The sequence below is a fragment of the Passer domesticus genome, chromosome 16, assembly GCF_036417665.1.
Source record: "Passer domesticus isolate bPasDom1 chromosome 16, bPasDom1.hap1, whole genome shotgun sequence".
NCBI lineage: Eukaryota > Metazoa > Chordata > Aves > Passeriformes > Passeridae > Passer > Passer domesticus.
Window position 1 is genome coordinate 10,968,283 of NC_087489.1, and position 22,548 is coordinate 10,990,830.

Sequence of the window (22,548 nt, forward strand, 5' to 3'; positions counted from 1 at the left end):
CAATGAGCTAAACCAACCCTGCTCCTGTATTGGAAACTGCAGGGTTACACCAAACTTAAATAACAAATCAACAGTAGAGTTGGAAATAGAACATTAAAGACCTTTACAGCTCTGCTTCTTCCAAGCATATAAATGTGCTCATGTAAAAATCATCACTTTTCCCCATACAGCTTACACCCTCACTGATTTTTCACCCAGAAATTTCCTGAAATTTACCTTCAGGTTTTTTCCCATTTTACCCTCTGTTAGAAAAGTCTGTGGGGACAGAGGATGAGCCTGCTATTTCAATGTGCATATTCCCACTTCTGCAGGTTTCCATCAGATCCCAAGTAAGAAAGTGTTTTCTTGAGACAGAACCTTCTCTGGAGTCTGACTGGATGCCAGATATTGAGCAGGCAAATGACTGAATTAAATATCAAGGAGGAGGATATTGAGCATTTGAGACACAGGGTCAGTGAAAGGCCACTGCCAGGCTGGCTTTCAGTGCTCTGTAATTAGAATAACAGCCCTGTACGTGTGCAGTGAGTGCATGAGAATGGTGCTACAGAGCATTACTCTACAAAACTGCTGCTTTTCCAAATTCCACAGCCAAGAAGGGACCACCAGGACCCAGGTTCCCTCCATCCCAAGTCTGCACTTTGTCTTCAACCAGAAAAATAGACACCAGATTGTTCTCACCTCCACCAGTCTTCCACCAACAGCCAGCAAGAGCAAACCTCTCCCTCATCCTGTGTTCCCAGCAGAGCCCAAGCCACCACAGCAGAAGAATGACAGAAAAACTGTGAAACTTTGAGACTTTTTTCCAACCGTACCTGGTTTAGAGCCTTCATCAACAGACCCATTATAGACTTGATTGATGAACTCCGGCCTGTTGTCATTCATATCAATCACATAGATGTAAAGGTCAATGGGATTCTCCACCTTGTTTCCATTCATATCCACGGCATGAGCCCGGAGCTGGGGAGGAGCACAATGAAAGCACAACATCAGCAAATGGATTTGTTGCAGAATGAGAGACTGTTTTTGCAAGGATTGACTTTACATCATAAATACTTCCTCAAAATTGAATGGAGCCAGTATCTAATTCCAGCAGAAAGTACTGACATGGTTTCCATCTACACTCAACTCACAGTTTTTCAGAGCTTAATATAATATTGAAATAATATTTTAAAACAGTGATTGTCAGTGGAAACACTTCAGCTCTGGTGTAGTGATGCTATCTTATCTCCTTCACAGCTCACAGACCACCCTATTTTAATTTTTAAGACATATTGAACCTTGTCTGACAATCTGAAAAGCAAATTTTGCTTAGTTCCAAATAAAGTGAGGAAACGATTTTGAGCGAGAGGTTTCTTATGGGAACCTGCAGTGTTTCACACCCATAATACTGGGGATTAGGAAGTGAGGAGATTTCAGCATGATCTTAGTAATGTTTATTCTTTGTTTAATGAAGGTCTCCAGGAACAGCAACAGCTACCAACCCCATTGCTCTGTGCACCAAAAGACATTTAAAAAGTCCCCTTCCTTCAAATAATGGGAGCGCCCATGGCACTAAGAATGCAATTTCCTCAGGCTTGAATAAAATACCCAGTGCTGAGGCATTTCAATAACCAGAGCCACAGTGTTAAGCCCTCAGTTAAACTGGAACTGCAGCTTTATCTTATTAGCAATAACCATCAGTAAAAATGCCCAGAAACAAGAGCATCTGTTTTCTGAACAAAAGAGACAGATACAGCATGTCAAAATGAGTAATTAATAAAACGAAGCAATCACAATAGTCTGGAACAATCAGTAACCAGGTGAAAAAAATGGATAGCTTTCTCATTAAGGGGAACAGATGGCTACTGTAAATGGTGTGTGGCTGAGCACCGCCAACGCCGGGAGAGCTCTGACAGAGAGGGGAGAGCTGCACGGCCCCGACCTGGCTGGCAGCGGGGAGGCACTGCCTGGCTCTGAGTGCTGCAGATTCTGGCCACCATCCCTCTTCATCTCAGCCCCCGTGAGCGCTGCTGAGCCTCCACTCTGCCATGAGAACAGCGGATGGCACTCGGGATGGCGCGACATCGCGCGGGGCTGGTGGGCTGGGGAACCAAGGCTCCAGAGGATGCCAGCTTCACAGAGGCTCAGTCACACAATGGGCTGGGCTGGAAACACCTTAAAGCTCATCTAGTTCCACCCCTCTGTCACAGGCAGGGAGCATTCCACCAGACCAGGGTGCTCCATGCTCCATCCAGCCTGTGCTTGAACACTTGCAGGGATGGGGCAGCCACAGCTCCTCTGGGCACCCTGTTCATGCCAGACGGGCTGGGACAGTGGGGCTGAAGGACAGGGGACACGCCAGCTCTGCCATCCAGAGGGATGGAGGCCTCTGGTCCCTCCCAGCAGTTCCCTACACCATCAGGCTGCTGCTGGGAGTCAGAGCTGACTTTCCAGGGAGGTGTCCAGCTCCTCTGATGCATGACAAATAAATGTGCTAATTGCATTAGCCCTGGTTCCTGTCTTTCACTCTCGCTGTGCTGGTGATTGATGCAACTTTCCCCTTCATGTATGGTGCTCAGAAGTCCACAGCTTAACAAAAGGAACTGCACACCATTAGGATGGGCTGGATTAACATTTAATCAAGCAAAGAGAACAAACTGCCACATGAAATGAGCTGGGAGAAAAACACTTTTTTTTTTTTTTCAAAAGAAATTAAGCAGCACGTTTTCTTTAAAGCCTGAAGTCCAACTTTGCTTTCAATACAGGGTGTACCATTTGTGTTTCATGACTTGCAATGCTCTTAATATCTGCATTTCTTTCCTACATAGGAACTGCTTTGGCTCCCACCTGTTGAGCTATCCTTCATCATGTCAGATGTAGCAATTCAATAACTTTACAGTCAGAGGTCAGACTGTCTTTGAAAAAAAGTAATTCAGAGCTAAAATTAAAGTTATTATCTTCAAACTGAGGCAGCACTGGGCTCTCTCTTACAGCATTTCCAGCAGCGGAAATGGTTCCATTCAGAGATAAAGCAGAGAGCAAAGCTGGTATCTCCCCCCTCAGATCTGACTCTCCCCCTGCAAATTTTTAATTACATTCGATAGCTTTTGTTTGAAATCTCCAGGAGTAAGGCATTTCTCAGCAATGCACATCTATCTGCTTGTTGCACTCACTGAGCACATGTACCCATCAGCACATTACTGCCTGCACTCAAGGCAAAAAAAATTCAATAAGCAAGACTGCAGGAATCTCATCAAACCTATGGTGACATGCTCAGGTGTCCTGAGCCCAGCACCAGCACTGGGCTAAGCTGTGGGAGGCAGGGCAGTGCTGGGCACACTGAAGTGGTCACTGGTGTCCTGACTAGCATCTGCAGTGCCAGGAAGATGGCACCCTCTCTCCTGCTCCTTTTTTTTGGCCTGGCTTCAGTGAACATTTCTACTTTTTAAATGTTGTGGTTTTTTGCATTAATTTTCCCTGCCTGTTCTCTCTGAACAACTCTCATGTGCCAATGCCTCCATATCTCCAACATGTGGCTCCCCTGTGGTCAGTGCCAGCTGTGGCAAAGGGAGTCCTGAGCCACAGGGTTGAATTTCAACTCAATGGGAGCTCTTCCTGCTAAAAACCATTCCTTCTTAAGAGACAATTCCTCATTAGAGACCATCCTCAGCAGAGAGAGCCAAGGAAGGAGGGACTCCAGGGGGTCAATGTGTCTGCTGGGAAACTGGCTGCATCTCCAAGGCAGATCTACACTGCATTTCCCTTCCTTAATTAGCCTTCTCCCTCATTCTCTTGTCCTACTTTTGGCATTCATGAGGCATCCTCAAGCTGGACAACACACTTTGCTCCGGAGCCATTCCTCAGTGGTGAGATGGGGCTCATTTCTGCCAGGCACAGTCAGAGCCCACGTGGAGCTCTGTGGCCACCTGTGACCAAGCCACCTCTGCCACCTTTATTCTGGTGTTGAAGTGATGGAGAGGATGCATGGGAATGCTTTGTAGCACTGGGCAAGGCACAAAAGGTGATGGTTGAGCTCCACCAGACACATCATTTTTAAACTGGAAAACACACCAGTGCAAGGTCAGAGAGCATTACTGGGCCACAGGACACATGCCACACATGGGGCATGCACAAGTACTCAAATGGGAGCTGTTGTGCCTGAAGAGACAGTTAAGAAACATTTATAAAGTTAGTTTGAAATATTTACATTTTCCTCAAGAGGGAGAACATGTCAGGAGTGAAGAAGGAATAAAATCAAGTTAAATACCTTACAAAGGATTCTGAAAAATTAATACATGCAGCCAACTAATCTCTAGCTGATGCATCACTCTGCTGCACCAGCCAAGGAGCTGGCTCGATATTCTTTAACAAATATTGTTTAAAAGTGTGACCATTATTGCTATCATATTCAGCAGCAGCTACCACAGGTCTCTGAGGTTTTCCTACTGACAGTTTCCAGTGTAAATGTAGCTGTTGGCATACAAATGATTTGGTATCATGATTATTGATTACACTGGAGGCTGGTGGTATCTAAAGGTAGTTAGTCAAAGTCAACACAGTGAATTGTGTTAAATATGAATATTACTTAGGCACTAATACCACTAATACAAATATACATTATCAATCAGTGACAGAGCCTTTCGGCAATAAGCATACAATGTCATGCCTAATTTGTGTGCTCTTAATTGTGATTAAAAGTTCAATTTAGAGCATTGTGACACAAATGGCTGGCATTATTCAACATGGTTCAAAATACTGGAATTATCCCTTAATTTGTAGTAAAATTGTTTTGTTCCTTTTCATTCCTTTGTCAGTCTGTAACCCACCTGTTCTGCTCCAGCCATTTCTGAGGGAGTATTTCACCAGCCTGAAGCTGACAGTGCACACATGTGTCTGGAACTGGATTAGGACTTGCTTCAAAGTTTTCCTATAATGCATATTACTTGAGTATCATAAGCAATGATTACTTACTGACATGTTTATGCTGATGTCTTTTGAAAACAGAGCTTGAAAAACGTCTTGGAAAACTAAGCTACCAATTTTCTATCCCTTGTACTTGCCAGACCTAACTGCAGCTTAATATGAAACTGGTGTCTGGATCAGAAGAGACATTGAGAGCCACTAATTCTGTCAGCAGCACAAACGGGACCTGGGGAGCGCAGCTAAATAAGGCCAAGAGAACTCATGCATATTAAACATTACTACCTGCTGAAACTTCCTTGGCATGCAGAGAACATTCCAGGGGCTGACTGCAAGGGGAGATGCAGCACATGCCTGCCACAGGGAGACGGCAGAGAAATGTGGGGAATGTGCCCCACGGCTGTGTGCTCCTTGCTGTGTGTCCCTGGCTGTGTGTCCCTGGCTGTGTGTCCCTTGCTGTGTGTCCCTGGCTGTGTGTCCCATGGCTGTGTGTCCCATAGCTGTGTGTCCCTGTCTGTGTGTCCCATGGCTGTGTGTCCCTTGCTGTCTGTCCCATGGCTGTGTGTCCCATAGCTGTGTGTCCCATAGCTGTGTGTCCCTTGCTGTGTGTCCCATGGCTGTGTGTCCCTGACTGTGTGTCCCTGGCTGTGTGTCCCATGGTTGTGTGTCCCTTGCTGTGTGTCCCTGGCTGTGTGTCCCATGGTTGTGTGTCCCTTGCTGTGTGTCCCTGGCTGTGTGTCCCATGGTTGTGTGTCCCTTGCTGTGTGTCCCATGGCACTAATGACACCAGGGTGGCTCCCAGGCCATCACTCAATGCCACCTGTGCAGCTCCACACCATGACGTGGGGTTGGTTAAGTGGCTGCAGAGCCCTTTTTGCTTTTCTCTGCTCGTATTTTCAGCTGACTCTGTGTCTGAGATGTCTGCGAGGTCCCTGGAGAGTTTGTGCTCTGGTTTGGAGTGCAGACACAAACAAATGAAGCCAAAATACAGCTGAACTTGCCATCACCAGCACAAACAGCACCTGGGCTGGGGCTCTGAGTCCCAGAGGCACATACATCTCTACATAACTCAAGCTCGGAATGATCCTCCCTAAAAGTTCAAGAATGATCACAAAAACAGGGGAAGTTCTGCTGCAGAACTCCTGATCTAATTAGAAAAAAATCTGTTTCACCTTAGGGAGCGAGGCAGGTTTCATCAGACAAATGGCTTGCTGAATGCAGGGAGTGTTAAAACACTAGTATTTTAAAAATGGTAGTCCTGAAGCAATACAGATAATTATGCATAAGAAAATATGTGTTGAAAATGTGGGAGTTAATGAAACAGAACTCTTGATATGTAGCCTTACAAAGACTTGCAAATTATTGTTCTTTCTTTTATAATTAGTTTTTAGATTACCTGGGAACAAAAGCAGCAAGGACAACACTCGACTGACAGAGATGCTGAAGTTTTGTTTGGGGCTGCAGAAAACCTGAAGCTGTGTAAATGCACCTACCTTCAGCTGGAACACAAGGCTGCACCAGACATAGCACCCATGTCCTGCTGGGTCAGAGGGACCAGCGGTGCCTTGCAGCTCCACTGACATTCCCACTGAAGAGCAAAGCTACTAATTCAAGCTAAAGGAAACCACAGCAGATCTCAAACAAGTTTAAAGTAGCCAAGCTCTCCAGTTCACATCCAAGCCTACACCTCACCCACTGCTCTTCAGCACTCAGTTCAAACCTGGCTACATGCTGCCTTTCCTATCAGTTAGAGACTGGGCTCTATGAAGTGGAATAAATTCATTGACTTCTTCAAACCTTCCACTAGCCAAGACTTTGGAATTTATTTTCTTTCTGGAAATGGGCCAAATTTTTTCTCATTTCCAGCACTGATCATTCCTACTGTAAGTTTCTCCTCCAGTGTTTGGGTCATTGCTTTGTGCATGGTGTATTTATAAATGCTTTGTAAAGGGTTAGGAAATGAACAACTGATGGTACAAGAAATCATCAGTCCATTGCTATTGAGGCTGAAGGACCTAAAGTCATTTACAGATACAACTTAAAAGGTTCTTCACCACCTTCTACTATTCTCCTAAAAAAAAATTTCTATCAGTCAGTATTCCTGTCTATAAGGTCTCATAACATACTCATCAGTTATTCTCTCTATAAAATACATCTTCCTATAACCTTCGGAGTATGAATATGCTTATTTACACATGGATGCCACTAGTTCAAGGTTTCTGTGAGGAACAGCAAAGGCTGGAAATCCTGTGGTATGTACAAGGCAGATTCATCCCATCACCTTTGACAAGGCAAGAATTCAATTTGCTGAATTCACTGTGACTGGTAGGTTCAGTTCATTTTTAAGGGGCACAGGGTTTGTTAGGATGGGGGACAAAATCTGATTCACCTCATATTTTTGGCTGCGAGTGTCTGATTGCAGACATCACAGCGGCTCCATCAAAAGTCTTCACTTTTTTATTATTGACTGGGCTGTTATAATAACCTGGCACTGCTGAAACAATATCAACAATGCTGAGATGACACACACTTTATCTCAAATATTTCTTCTCCAAAACAACCTCTCTTCATATTTTCCTAGGCACGACAAACAAAATAATTGTTCTTGTTCACAGAGTATAAAATAATTTTTCTTCAGATCTCCTTTTACCCAGGGGAAATCTCTTTTTCCAACCAACTAAAGAGGTAATCTATTTTCTTTATCTTTCCACCCCAGCCCAGAAGCTGTGTCAACATGGTTAACTGGATAGCTGATAAAGCTGACAGAATGTGCATCTCCGACGGCGCAGTTCGGGATGCGGTGTCACTGGAAGTGACCCGTGCGCTCCGCTGGCATTGCAGCCTCCCTGGGAAGGGCTATTCCCAGGTCAGGAGATGGGGCTAAGGCTGATAGCAATCCAGGAAACAGCCTTTCGCAACCACTCCAGCAGACAGCCAGAGAGCAGATGCAGAAAATGTTTGAAATTTTGCAGGGCTATCATGCAAGGGGCAACCTATTCTTTTAGCAATTTGTGGGACTGGAACTGCTGTGCAATTGAGGAGCTGGGATTTATATCAAAACACAGCAATCAATTACACTGTGAGCGTTCTGCAGGTAGTGCAATTTATGAACTAGGATAGCATGAGGCACCATCACTTTTGAGTGTAATTAATCTTAATTAATTCCCTGATATTTAATATTGGCCTATCTGTGTATTTAAAAACCTATCTGACACACCCCCATCATACTGCCTGAACATCTCCTGGTGAATTAAAGTGAAAAATGACTATAGCAATTATTGCATGTTTAGATGCAGTAATGATTCTTAAATTAGTAATTTCCCAAGACATGCTAATGTAGTGACTGGCTTCTCATGGTTTTGGGTGGTTCAGTCTACACATAAATTTGCATGGATTTAACAAGCAGTGTGAAGTTGCACCATTTTAAACAAATGACTCTGTGTCTGAAAAAGACATCAGTTTATCTCCACTTTCATACAATCACAGAATTGTTTAGGTTGGAAAAGCCCTCTCAGATCAAGCCCAACTGTTCCCCCAGCACTGCCAAGCCCATCACTCAACCATGTCCTCAAGTGCCACATCTACACGGCTTTTGAATCTCTCCAGGGATGCCTGATATCCAACTTCAGTCTCTCCTGGCACAACTTGAGGCCATTTCCTCTTGTTCTCTCACTTGTTACTTGGGAGAACAGACCAACCCCCATGTGGCTACAACCTCCTTCCAGGGAGTCATAGAGTGATGAGGTCTCCCCTGAGCCTCCTTTTCTCCAGGCTGAGCCCCCCACCAGCTCCTTCAGCTGCTCCCCATCAAACTCAACTCTCTCCACCCTTCCCCAGCTCTGCCACCCTCCCCTGGACATGCTCAATGTGGTGAGGGTCCCAAAACTGACCCCAGACTTGAGCAGTGGCCTCACCAGTGCCCAGCACAGGGGGACAATCACTGCCCTGGTCCTGCTGGCCACACTACTCCTGATACAGGCCAGGTGCCATTGGCCTTCCTGGCCACCTGGGCACATGCTGGCTCACGTTCAGCTCACAACCAGCACTTTGCATCGGCTTGGCGGATTTAGCGCGCCCCTTCTTGAACCCAGAAATTCTGCCTCGAGCTCGTGAGCCCAGCTGAAAATCAGGATGTTTGATGCTCACATGGTAGGAAGCTCTCTCCTCCCTGTCCATCGGGCGTGTCACGTACATCCTGCCAGACACAGGGTCAATGTTGAAGACCTCCATGGGCGGCTGGTCGGCTCCCACTCCAGTGATGCTGTATCTGATATGGATCTCCTTGTCCTTATCGGAACGGATCTGGAGGAAATAACAGAGACAGGAATCCTTAAGTTCTGGACAAAAGCCATATGGATGTTTAAGCAACTTTAAAAGATCTGAGCCTGAAGGCTGCAGAGATGTAATACCACTGTTAGTCCCGACAAGGGAGCTGAATGCCAAACATTTGGCAAAAAGCCATGAAAAGTACATTCCACAAAGTTTCAGCTATTTTGCTCCTTTTTAATTCATGAGAAATCGTTGAAATTGTGACTTTTCAATGGAGATGTGGAATAGCCTAAAATGCACAAAACCCACTGTTTGCATATTACTGAAACCCTGGTCTCCTTAAAGTGTCCAAATTTTTCAGCTATACCCAGAGTCTCCCAGCCATTAATCATTTCTGAAAACGCTGTCTGCAAGCTCCCCCATTGTATTCTCAGTCCTGGTGACTGTGCACACAAATACTCCCATGTGAAATTCAAAGAACGGGGCTGTTTGCTCCTCTTTGTCCAACCCTGCTGGCTTGACCAGGCCAGGCTGGGAATGCCCAGTGGGATGCTACCATTTCATGTAATTATTTGTTGAGGAAAAGCATGTTTTGGACACTGTTTCTAAAGCCCTTCCCTCCTGCACTTTGAGAACAACACTGCAAGCCAAGTACAGCACAGTGAGTTCCACGAACCTTGGATACAGAGCAGAGGAAAAAAGAAGGGAGGTTAATATGTTGTCCTAGCAACCCTGACTATCTCTTTAAACACAAATTTAATTTTCTGATCAAATGCTGAAAGAAGTTCTTGCAACAGCATGACTATTCCCAAAAGAAAGTGCAAGGTACAAATAAATTACCACCCCCTGCACCATCACAAAGTGTCTTGGCACTGTAAAAAGTGATGTGCATAAATTTTTCCCTAACAGGTCTATGAATACAACGAAGTAGTGGGAAGATAATAGAGCCCTCATAGCTGAATGCATCTCTGCTACAGCAGCTGCACCCTTGGAGGGGCCTGAGCGAACTTAGTGGGATCCTGTGTCCCCCAAACAGCCTGGATCTGGGGAGAGAAGGTCATTTTCCAAGAGAAGAGGAGGCTTTGCTTGTCAGGCAAAGGAATTGAGATGGGGCTGTGGGCTGCTGCACACTCCTCCCATATGTGACCTTCTGCTGTTCCTTCCCCTCCTGACACAGGAGGCTGACAAGACGCTGAACGTGTCGGTGCAGGGCAATAACAGATCCCTGTCTCCCAGAATCTCCTTTGATACCTTTGTCCAGATCATTACCAAGTTTGTACACTGTTTTCTTTGTGCTTCCCCCACCAAACTGTCTGCTCCTGCTAATGGCTAATCATGTCAGTTATTACAGGCACCGCCAGGATTGATCCGCGGCACCTGCGCCGCTGGAGCTGCAGGTCAGGGAATAGACACAGCTCCATTTGTCTTCTCTCCAAAGGATTCACTGCTTGTTAGTACTGAGAAAACTGACTGGACTTACACTGGTACAGTCACTTAAAAGAGGGCCTGGGCACACTGAAAGTGCCCTCATCCTGCACAGGAGGATTTGTCCAGATTTATGTGGGGCTAGCGGGTATTTGGAAGAAAGACCCAAGTAGAAAAGCCATGAATTCAACTTTCATTAGCAAATCTGTGGGTGAGGAAGGGTATATCAAAATCAAGCATTGCTTGCACAGCTGTGGTTTCAGTGACAGCACTGTCACCAGTTTGACAGCTGAAGATCACAGCCCCCATTTTCAGAAGGTCAGCTCTGCCCTGCCAGAGGGAAGGGCTGGAAATCGAGCTGGTGGCAATGTCTGTGCAAATGCACAGCTCACACCAGGGAGTTCCAGCTCCAAACCACGACATCTACGCCTGGAGCCAGACTTAAGGTAAGTGGAAACAGGAAGGTACAGCTCTGCGCCAGGGTGGGGTTCCCACCTGACAAATTAAAAAGGGTAATACGGGACACACAGCTGTTTGTCTTTATCAGTGTGTGTCGGCACAACTCCAAACAAACTATAATGTAAATTTACCCTTAAAAAAGGTGGAAAAAACCCAAAACAACCCAACAAAGGTATTTTGCACTTCTACCCAGCCCCAGCCTGGCTCAGCTATGGCTGTGCTTGAGCACAAATGCCAAAGAGCTAAGCAGACACTCCAGGGAACCAAAATGGGAGCAGTTTTAACCCGAATCACAGAAGGGAAGAGCCTGTTAATGGACATTTTTCTGCTCTATTTCCTGTTGCATATAGTATCCAGATCCCATTGTGATAGAAGCATTAGAAATGCACAGAGAGAGACAGAAACAGGGAAAAGGAGCCTGGATTTAAATATTCAGTGCTAAAGGCACTATATTTTATTTTTGGGAAACGCAGATAAACAGAAGCTCTCGAAGAAAGCTATGTACAGTTTAATAAAGTGCACGCTATAGGATGTCCTTGCAGCACTTTTATTAGCATTAATAGGGTCTAAGCTGTCTGTATGTAAATCATTGCAGATCTAGGAGATGAAATATATCATAAGACCCACAGCCAATTATACTGAGAGAAATCCATGAGCTAATTATACTTCATTGAGCAAAACAAAGATGGGGGAAATATACTGAAAATATTCAGCAATTTGCTGTTAATTGCAATCATAGCACAAGGGTTTGCCTGCTACCTATACTTAAATCCATTTCCAGTAAAAATACAAGGGTATGAAGTGTTCAGAAAAAAAATAATGTAAGAAGTAGCACTTGTCACAGAAAGTTGCAAAGACCATTGACAATGAAACATAGTACATTTTACTACCAGGGAGATATTTATCACACAGATGCTTTTTATATTGGAGCATATAATTTTAGCACTCTTAATGAGATTAAAAAAAAAATAAAAATAATTTTTTCAGTAATCCTGTAGCATTTTGACCAAAGGTTTAATTTGCCTAATTCCCAGGGTGCAATTTATTAAATCTTGTTGAGAAGTTAAGAACATTATCTGAACACAATGTAAGGTTTACTTACTTTGTTGAAACTGTTCCTGGAGCAGTTTACAGTAATAATAATAATAATAATAGCAATAAAGCCCTCTATATTCCCAAGGAGTTCACTAAATCAGGAATAAAAATTACAGGTTGGGGGAATTTACTGGTTCAAAAGGTAGTTACTTTTTCCTTCATTTATCCTGGGAAGTGTGAAGATGGTAACAGATCCATATGATAATCTTCTGACTGGAGAACATACACATGAATTTTCCTTTCATTTATCTCTCCTTTTATAATGCAGTGAAGAGGTATGCAGGGCTCTGGGTTACAGAACAGATGGCAGAGGGATGGTTTTCCTTAGCTGCATTTATACATTTTTTACTCGGAGAACCCTTGGAGCTTTGAGCTTCTCCAGTGCCTGGCATGATACAGCTCTGCATATGATGATGTGAGCAGGATGAATGATGATGGCTGATGACTGTCATAAAAGGAATTTGCTTGCAAAGCAGCTTTTATGCTCTAAAAAGCCCCTCTGGGATGGAGCTTGGAGTGGTTTGATTCACTGGTGAGGGAAAATGTCCCAGATCAAAAGGCAATTTATGTTGGAAGATGCAATCCCTTGTTCCCACCCTAGCTCATGAACACAGGTAGCATTTTCCTCACCAAGTCTGACAGATACAAATGGCCCATCTGGAAGCTGTGGGATCAGCCAGCAGAGCCCCAGAGGGAGCCTGCAGCAGAGCCAGGCACCTCTCTGGAGCTGCCACCCCTCTGCTCGGCTGTGGCCAGCAGGGACAGGGTGCAGCCCAGCAGTGAGTGGCTGGAGCTCAAATCACTCAGGCATCACCCAAAACACAGCAATGTTTGCAACTCAGAACCAGAACATCCAGAGTCTGAGCCCTTGTTTCTACAAAGCAATCCCAGAAACAGGAGAAATTGTGCAATTTCACAGGATGGGGATTTTCTACTGCAGGTTCTGATCTAATAACGAAAATGTTTAAAAATGAACATTGCAACTCTTGAGACAATACAGGGCTAAGCCTTCCAAGCTGGCCTCTCCTCAATGTCACATTTAGACAGAAAAGCAGTGTTTGTGGCACAGGATTGCATCCTGCTTTTACAGATAACATCCTGGGGATTGTGCATCTCCATCAGCATCTACTGGGTAGCTAAACCATTCCCACAAACTTTACTAGTGAACAGCACTTCAAGTGGTGAGCTCCTCTAAGTTATCAGGTTTTATCACTGTTTTCCTTCTGTTGATCCACACCCTTGTGCTCTCAGCACTGCCCTTTCTTGCTGCAGGAGTCTGAATCCCCAAGCCCTCCTCCCTTGTCCTGGCAGTGACAGAAACCTCCACAGATCCCTGCAATGCTCCCATGCCGGGAGCAGGGGTGGTACAGAGCAGGCAAAGCTATGTGGCCAGCAGATTGGAGGGCACACCAGTGAGAACATAAATTATACAGTTTTTGGAGCACGACATTGCCAGGAGAAAAAGTGTTCCAATGGAGACTGTTTAGAGAGCAGTAAAGAAAATGCCTGGAGGCCCAGGAAATGGGGTGTGTAAGGAAAAGCTGAATGAACAAGGACAACTGAGCCTACAGAAGAGAAGATGTGACCATAACAACAGTACTCCTGCACCTAATAAACTGTATTTAGAGAATTTCATAAGGTGTCTGTGGTCTGGGATCTGCCCATCCCTGCACTGTGCCTGGAAATGTATCTGGAGAAAGCAAAGCAGGACATTTATCCTCTGTTACATTTTCCTTCCACAGAATGAACCAGAAAATAAATTTCCTTTGAAATTCTTTGTCTTGCTCTACAACATATGGAGTCAAAAATGCCCTTCAAAAAACACTTAGTTTACCAAATCTCCCACTGAATAGTCTGCAACATTTGCACTAACATGACCTGGGGATACTTAGACTTGATTTTTTTGTTTTATAAAACCCATTATAATTATTAATGAACACATAAAATAATGTAAATGATAAGCAGTAAGTGTCTTTTTATTATTAAGCTCTTAGCTATTTTGCCCATTAAGAAAACCAAATTAAAATAATTGAAGATTACAATCTGTCATGCATTCAAAATGCTCCATAGAAATTCAGACAGGCAAACATATTCAAAGCCTTTAAAAGAGCACACTTAAGAGTCAGTCTAAGCATTTCAGGATTGGTTCATTAATTTTAGTGGAAATATTTTAATTCAACTACTCTTACTGTTTATTGAAATCTTTGCTAAGGACTTATTTATTTTTAACTGAATTTGCAATATGTTTAGGACTCATTTGTGCAAAAGTTCTTAACTCTTATTTCACAGTTGTTTTAGAAGCCAGTAAAGAGACACATCTCTAGTCCTGTATTTCCAAACAAATTACTGCATGTTGCTGAAAGAATCACATATGGTTTCAATAAAAAGATGCAAAAGTCAAACAGAGAAAAATTAAGACAGATTTGGAGACCCAACCAGGTGAAGGTAACATTTAACTTGTCTCCTTTTACCACACTTGCCAATGACCCCAAGCTACCTCCTAGAAGGAAATGAAAAAAAAACAAAAAACAACCCAAAACCCAGAAGATCCTTTAAAACACTTTTGTCTTCAGAGTAAACCCTCTCTTCTGGGCCTTGCAAAGGGGATACTTTGACATGGCAAGGGTGGTTTGTAGGAACCCAGCATTTTCACTAACTGCAGCCCTGGGTTTAGCAGCAGCTTGTCCTTAAGTGTTCATCCACCCCTGGACAAAATGAGCATTGACCGAGCCAAGTGTCCATGCTGGTGGCTTTTATAAACAAGGTTAGGTGGGGAAAGACCTCTACTGGCAAAGAAAGAAGGGATAGAATTGCACATTTTCACTTGGGGATTTCTTTCTTTCCTCAACTGGGACTGGTTTCATCTCACACATGATTTTCTAAAAACTTTGTATCTGGTTTCAGATAAAAAGAAGAGAAGCAAATCTTTCAAGGGTGAAATCCATCCTCCTGAAGGCTTAAGTACACATCACATTTCCTGGAAGAAGTGGTTTTCTCTTTCCACCAAGAAAAAGAGAACCAAGGACTACACCTAGATTAGAGACCAAATTTTCACATGGTTGAGATTCACTGCTGAGAGCTTAAGTTTCTTCCTCTTCTTTAAAATACAAATCCAAAGCCAAACTATAAAATGTTCCCTTTGCCCCAATGGTTGGATCTCTCCCATGTCAGGTTAAATCTTCCAGCTGAAATCTGTGCAAAGTGATTTCTAATGTTATTTATTTTGATGATAAGACAGAGTCCAAGTAGTGCCCCAGAGAGATTCAAGCTGTCATTTAAGCCATTAATTTAACTGATGATGCAGCCTGTGTTAAAGAAACGAAGCTATGAGATGCCTGAATCCAAAAGAGAAGAACCTCTCCTGTGTGCCTGGCTTGTTCTGTGGTACCTGCAGAGGACTCATTCCTATCCAGCCATTCCCATCCAGCCATTCCCACCCAGCTCTTCCCATCCAGCTCTTCCCATTCAGCCATTCCCATCCAGCCCTTCCCATTCAGCCATTCCCATCCAGCTCTTCCCATCCAGCCATTCCCACCCAGCCATTCCCTTCCAGCCATTCCCATCCAGCCATTCCCATCCAGCCTTTCCCATCCAGCTCTCCTGCTCCTTACCAGGAGGATTTGCTTCCTCTGCACGCACCCTGCGAGTGCTTGGCTGAGGTGCTGCACCAAATGTTCAGCTGCTGACAGCTCCCAGCATTTCACAGGTCATTTGGCTTCCACATGGCTCTGTCTGTCCAAGGGCTCCTCTCCAACCCTGCTGCTCCCTTCAGGCCAATTACATCCACATGGACACACTCCTCTGGAGCCTTCCCTATGCCCACGGGTAGCTTTGATAGTTTTCACTCCTCTCGCTTCCAAGTTTTTTTGAATTGTTTACCAGGATTTTCCTCCTCTACCTGGATGAGAATGTAACACTGAGCAGATGGAGAGCAGCATATCAATCAGGCTCAGTAAGGAGCTGGTAATGCAGTGGGAGAGAATTTCTGCCTGCAACTGTGGCCAGTAACTGTGTGTGACCCCACGCATAAGTACAGGATGAAATTGAACTTGTCAGACTCACAGTCTAATTCAAAACTACCATTATTCTGCTTGGGATAAAAGTGAAATAACAATGCTTTTGCCTAGAAAACCAAATTCTCTGTATGATGAGATGACACACTACAAGCACAGAGTACCTGGTGTGCAGCAGTGCATCGAGGCCAAGGATTTGCTGCAGCTTAACTCTACTTTCCTACCTGCTGAAACAGCAAAGAATTTATGTTTTAGCTTGAGTTATCCTGACACAAAAAGATTGAAGTCTGCAGGGCTCAGGGGGCCAATCTGCTCTGTGAAACTCTGCAGCTGGTCAAAGTTTCTGAGTGGTGACTTGGGACTGCCAGAAGCTCATGTCAGGTCTCTGTCTTTACCAGTGAAAAACTCAGTAAACTGCAATTTGTTGCATGGTCTTTGTGATTAAATAATTAAGCAATTATTTATCTCTCCCACTGACTATTATAAAGGTCAGGAAGCCAAGGTCCCCTTATCAGGAACTGGCCAATGCTAATGGATCTTCCACATCTAACAGCAATTGATATGGCACAGTCATTTCTAAAGCAATATGTGCTTTTCTTTGGGCCTTTTGCAGCCTGAGAACTACACTGTGGAAATGCTTCAGACTGTAGCAAGGCAAGAGAGAGGGAGGAGAGCTCTGATGGGAAAAGAAGATTACAGAACACCTCCATGTGACCAACATCTTATCACTGCCAGAACCTTGATAGCAGAAGCAACAAAACTAATTTTTACTACTCTTTCCCTTATCTCTCTTGCAAGAGAGCAGATTCTTCACTGCAGTGACTGAAGGCATCCCAGTGGAGCTGATGTGCTGCTATCAGGTGAATTTTGGCCCTGAAGAACTGAGGCAGGTTCCTACTGTGCAAGATGCAAGGGGCTGATACTGCCTGGCTGGGATTTGAACCAGATGCACAAACCCTCCTCTGCTGCAGAGGATGCTCCACGACAAAAGGTGAGAGGAAATACATCTGAGAGCTCAAAACACACTGCTCTTACTCTGACAGAGGAGTTGTGACAGGCAAGAGAAGATCATCCTTCATGATCTGTTTAAGAAGGGCTACCCACTGTTTCTTTGCAGAGGGCACCATCCTGCAGCACCTTCGTGCAGCTGACCCCACTGCTGCCTGTCATGGCTATGCCTAAATGAAGACAAAGTCAAGGAAAACAAATCATGGCAGTGGGAATTTGTCCTCATTTCTTTTTGAAGTGTATCTCTCCTGAAGCCTTATGTCCTTACATCATGTCTGCCACAGAGCAAGCCTGGAAAAGAGAACCCAGCACCTTTCTGGGTAAAAATGAGCAGGAAACTCGAGTCCTCAGTGCAGAAGATAAATAAGGGTAGCAAATATTGACCTGCACAGGAGTAACCTGATCACTGTAACTAATGATTGAGGCCCTCAGCTGATATAAATCAGTGTAGACTCAGTAGCTTCAAACAGAGGCACGCTAATTTATTTCAGCCGAAAATCCAGCACATGGCATTTAAAAATTTAGCTGCACAGCAGAAGACCAAGTGAAGAATGCTCTTCACCCAACCCACAGCAATTTACCACAAGCAGCATTCCTCTAGGTAGGACAGTGACTCAGACACAGGGAACAAGCATTCAGGGGAGAACAAACACACTGGTGTCCCCAGGAAGGAAGTTTTTCCCAGACTCAAGGGATATAATTTGTCTTAGTGTCTGTGACCTTTGCTTTTGTAGTGAGCTTGGCTTTCCCAGAGTCATGCACTGAACTTCCAATGGCATGATGCCTACAGATACCCCTGATCATGGAGAAGTGGTGCTGTGGCGTGATTGTGAGTGCTGCCCTCAGCAGAAAATAAAGCTTTTGGACCTGCCTGCAAATAGCTAACAATGGGAAACAACAATACAACCCTCCAGTGTGTCTATTTTGGAGAACAAAATCTGCTGAGGCTTCTATTTGAGACGCTACTTTGGGAGGCTTGCAGAGCAGGATTTAAAGCTCTGCAGCTCTCAAAGTCTCTCTAAAAAAGTTTAATTATAGGAAAAGCAAACCTGTTTGTTTGTTATGTAGGGTAGATTACGTGGCACAGCATATATAGAGTTATTTCAATAGTCAGTAAAAGGAAACACCAATGTGAGGAGGCAGGGAATGAAGTTCTCTCTGTGCACTATGGGAGCAATCCTAAAAGACATCAGTGCAGATCTAGGTTTGATGATCCTGAAGGATCCTGTCCACCCTAAGATATTCTATGATTCTGTGATTTACTGACCAGTGAACAAAGACAATGTGAGGTGTCTTTGCTCCTAAGACTCATTCTGTTTTGTTACACAGACAAAATATTGAATCCTCCAGGATAACTCTTCCCAGATGGCCAAATTCTGCCCATGCATGCACATGTATGTTTCCTTCCACAACAGCTATGCTGGACACTCCAGAGCTGTATTTTCCCTTCAATAAACTTGCAGAGCAAGACACCACTCTGTGACCACAGAGCTCTATGGTCAGGATTGCCCAGTAAGGTGACAGCAAACATCAGGCTGGCATCAGGCTGGCTCACCCATCCCACACAGCTGGATCCAGCCCATGCCCACATCTGGCATGCAGGTACACAGCTGCATGCAGGACACAGCAGCTGCAGGACACACTGCCAGGTTCATGTCAGCATCCCCTCTCCCAGGCAGCTCTCCTGTGCCCTCCCATCACCTTCCTGCAGCCCTGCCTATGCTCAGGGTGCCCCAGCAGCTGCAGCTCCTGCACCGACACCCTGAATTCCAAGGGTGCCTTTCCCTCTGGTGTGGGTGTCCTCACCCAAACACCCACTGCTTGTGCAGATGTGCCTCGTGCATCAGGGATGGGAGATTGCCTTCGAGGAAATTTCAAACCTGGCTGAACTCTGCTCATTTGGAACGAATTCACAGGGCTGGATTTTTGGCAAGTTTTTCTCTTTCGTTAGCTCTGTTTCTGAGTAGGATTGATCTGAGACCCCTGCTTGCTTTGACTTGAATTCATGTTAGACTTATTCATGTGACTTATTGATGTGCTTCCCATCCACACACTTCTAATGCAAGAGGCAGACAGGCCAGCTTGAGGACATGGCGCCAGAGATTTAAAAAAAAAATAAAAGCAGTAATTTCTGACACATTACAGAGCCCTTTCATATCTCACTTCCATTTATGGCACATTCTGGTTCTGGATTTAACTCTCCAAAGCAAGTAACAGCCCTCAAAGATCACAAACACTCACAAAGATCACAAGCTTCTCACCCTCCAAAAACCACAACAACAACAACTGCATTAAAGTCATCAACGATTTTAGAGTCCAGACTGGTCTGGGCTGTCTATTCTTAACTCCCCTTTTAGATACTCTGATAGACATAGGAAATTTCTTGTTTAATTTTTTTTCTGCAGTATTATTAATTGATAATTTAATTTTTGATCTGGTGAATTACATGCATTATATGAATTCACCATCAGTGAAATGACAAGTTTAGAGCAGAATAGTTTAGGTAAGCAGATTGTCAGTGCTTATGGCTGTAAGAGATAATTATGTACAGCCAACTGTGTAACGCGCTTGAAAAAATTATAAGCCTAGGCACAGAAATTAAAATTATTTCAAGATGAAGTTGTACAAATACAGCTGCAAAAAGCTGCAAAATCCTATTAATTTATGCCAGCTATAGTGGGTAGTGCAGGGGGGATCCAGCCCCCACCTCCCTGCCAAAGGAAGTTTAACACCCAGTGAATAAAGGGGCTGGGTGTTTAAACAAAAGACTATTTCAGCTATTCTTAATATACTCATAAACTTGTGGGCATCAGCTGGTAACTTGGTATGATGACTCCTCAGCATGTCAGGGCAAACATTAATGCTAAATTACCATATGTCAGCTTAGGGTGGTTAATAATTCTACTACATCTTGGACAACTTGAAGGTTTTTCTGAAATTGCTGTCAAATTGAATCTTTCCTTCGATCAATAAAGGAGCACAAGGAAATACACCATTCGTGGTGTCAAAAAGAATAGATTAGCAAAATACTGTAAATGCAGCTGGCAGGGACAACAAACTGCATTCTCTTAGCTAGAGATGCCCAATAACCACGTCAATACTTCCAGTGAGGGGACCCACATGAGGAAATGGCAGTGCCCATCACAAACCTACTGCTCTGTTCTGGTGCCACCAAAGCTCCCCTGACCCAGTGATACCTGTGGATCTACCAGGCAGCAAGTAATTATGGGAGCAATATTTGTTCTACACCGCTGGGTCCATCAATTTCAGCCAGAGGAATGAAATAGAAAATGACTATAAGCATGGAGAACCCGTCTGACCTGCTGCTTGTTTTCCAAGCTGTGTAATAGAGATATTTCTGGCAATACTGAGGATCAGGACCAGCTGGGAACAGCCAAATCATGTAGGAAATGCAGAAATCTGCACGCTGGGCTTGTTTAGAGGGGTACTACCCACCCCAGATCGTGCTGCTTCTGCCATTTCTACTCTCAGTCAAGCACCAGCTACAACAAACACATGCTACTCCAGCAAGTAAAACAGATTGAAAGAGATGTTGTTTCCTCTGTGCATTTGACAGCATCAATGACACATTTCTAGATATTCAACACTGGGAAATTGGGATCAGATCTCCAGTTCAACTGTGGTTCCTATTGAAACACCTGAAACCTAAATCAGATTATTCCTAAGGTTTCCTGCACATCTTACCATGGTTATGTAGCATATCTGGCCATAGGCTCCTGCAGTGCAGCCACAGGATGCTGCAGCCTCTATGAGGGTGGAAAAGATTATTCCTTAACATCAACTGACAGAAAAGGTGTTGCACTGCAGATGGCTTTGCTGAGCAGCACCCAGCCTGCTCCCTGCTCCCCTGAGCAGCCCTCCAGGAACAGGGCTGGGAAGACCTGCTCCAGTTTCCTTTTCAGAAGCACTAATGAAATCTGAGCTCTTACAACATCTCAGTGTTTTCTCCTGCTCTTTGATCTCTTCACTACACTCACTGTCGTGTCAGATTTTATAGTTCAGTTGTGAGTCAGAAATGTGTTCTCTGGGTCTTACAGATCCATCCCATCCAGCACACACACCTTCCCAAAGCTTTGCTGGAGCCTGATGACAGCAGGAGTGAACCTGAAACACAGTGGTCCCCAACAACCTTTAAAACCATCAGCAGTGAGTAAGCAGAACCCATTTCTTATAGCACATTTTCTGAGCATTTTGATTTTTTGGTAATTCAGGTCACTCCATCCAACACCCCGCTGCTGATAGATTTAGTTGTAGCAGTTGTTCTCAGACTGCAGGGCCCTGAGAAAGTGATGTGAAAGTTGCTGGTTGCTGGTAGCAGGAAATTGCCTTCATAATACTTTCAATTTAAAAAAGTTGGTAATGATGCAGGGAATAGGTCCTGTGGGAGCCAGGAAGGTTGAAAATAATCCACCAGCGAAAGAATTGTGAACTGCTGACTCTGGGCATTTAATTGGGATGGAATTACAGCTCATCTCCCTCCATCAATCCTGCGCACACTCCAAAGGTGATACTAAAAAGGAACAGATTATTATTATTTCACACAGTATCTTATTTTTTGTTTGTCTTTTTTTTTTTTTTTTTTTTTTCTGTATAAGAGGAAATTAAAAGAAAACATTCTGCTACACACCCAAACCATACAGCTCCTTTATAAGCCATGCCTTGCTCTCTGAGCTGGTGTAAACCAGCAGAACTTCTCTAAGTTCAGCTTTACACCCATTTCCAATGGCTGCCAGGCTGACCCAGTATTTCTGTGGTGATTAGAGTGGGATATCTCTTCATGTTTATTTCTGGGAAAGCTCAAAGTTGGCTCTTGTGCCTTTGAGGAGCTGGATGTATGTGGGGAAATGATGTTTCTTCAAATTCTAAATCTTCAGGGCTTTTTCTTTTTTTTTTTCTTTTTAATAAGAAGCAGGAGGAAGATTTCCTGACCCTCTGAACTATCCCTGGGTTTGAATACACTACATGGCATGCCTGTAAACACAAGAAGAAAGCTCTTGTGTGAAACTTCTTAAACTGCAGAGGATGACGGACAGCAAATGGGATGCAAGCCAAGGAACATGACAATTAGCACAGAGAAAGTTTTCAGGGTTTATTCCATCAGTCAGCACTTAAGGAGGCTTTGAAGGGGAAAAAGCATCCTTTTTATATTAATCCACTATTTCTGCACTTTCCCCCATTCCATGGATTTAGTGCTTAGCTGCTAAATATCTATATGCAGAGCTTTATTAAGAGGAGTTGGTTTACTTTTTGAAAGATTCCACATCCATTAGTTCATAGAGAGAAAAGAGGCAAAATCATTTCTCCCGCTGCAATACCCAGAGTTTAAATGACAATTTACTCTTCCCCAGCTTTTAGTACT

General features: G+C 44.1%; 1 protein-coding gene across 2 annotated transcripts in view; it reads right to left on the bottom strand.

Moving 5' to 3' along the window:
- The window catches only part of CDH4 (cadherin 4), a 417,925-nt gene that overhangs the window by 91,631 nt on the left and 303,746 nt on the right, over positions 1-22,548 (bottom strand). For both annotated transcript variants that reach the window (XM_064391991.1, XM_064391992.1), the window contains 2 exons: positions 9,046-9,201; positions 813-957 (listed from right to left, as the gene is read on the bottom strand). In XM_064391991.1, coding sequence (XP_064248061.1) covers positions 813-957; positions 9,046-9,201 — 301 coding nt within the window. The remainder of the gene's footprint in view (positions 1-812; positions 958-9,045; positions 9,202-22,548) is intronic.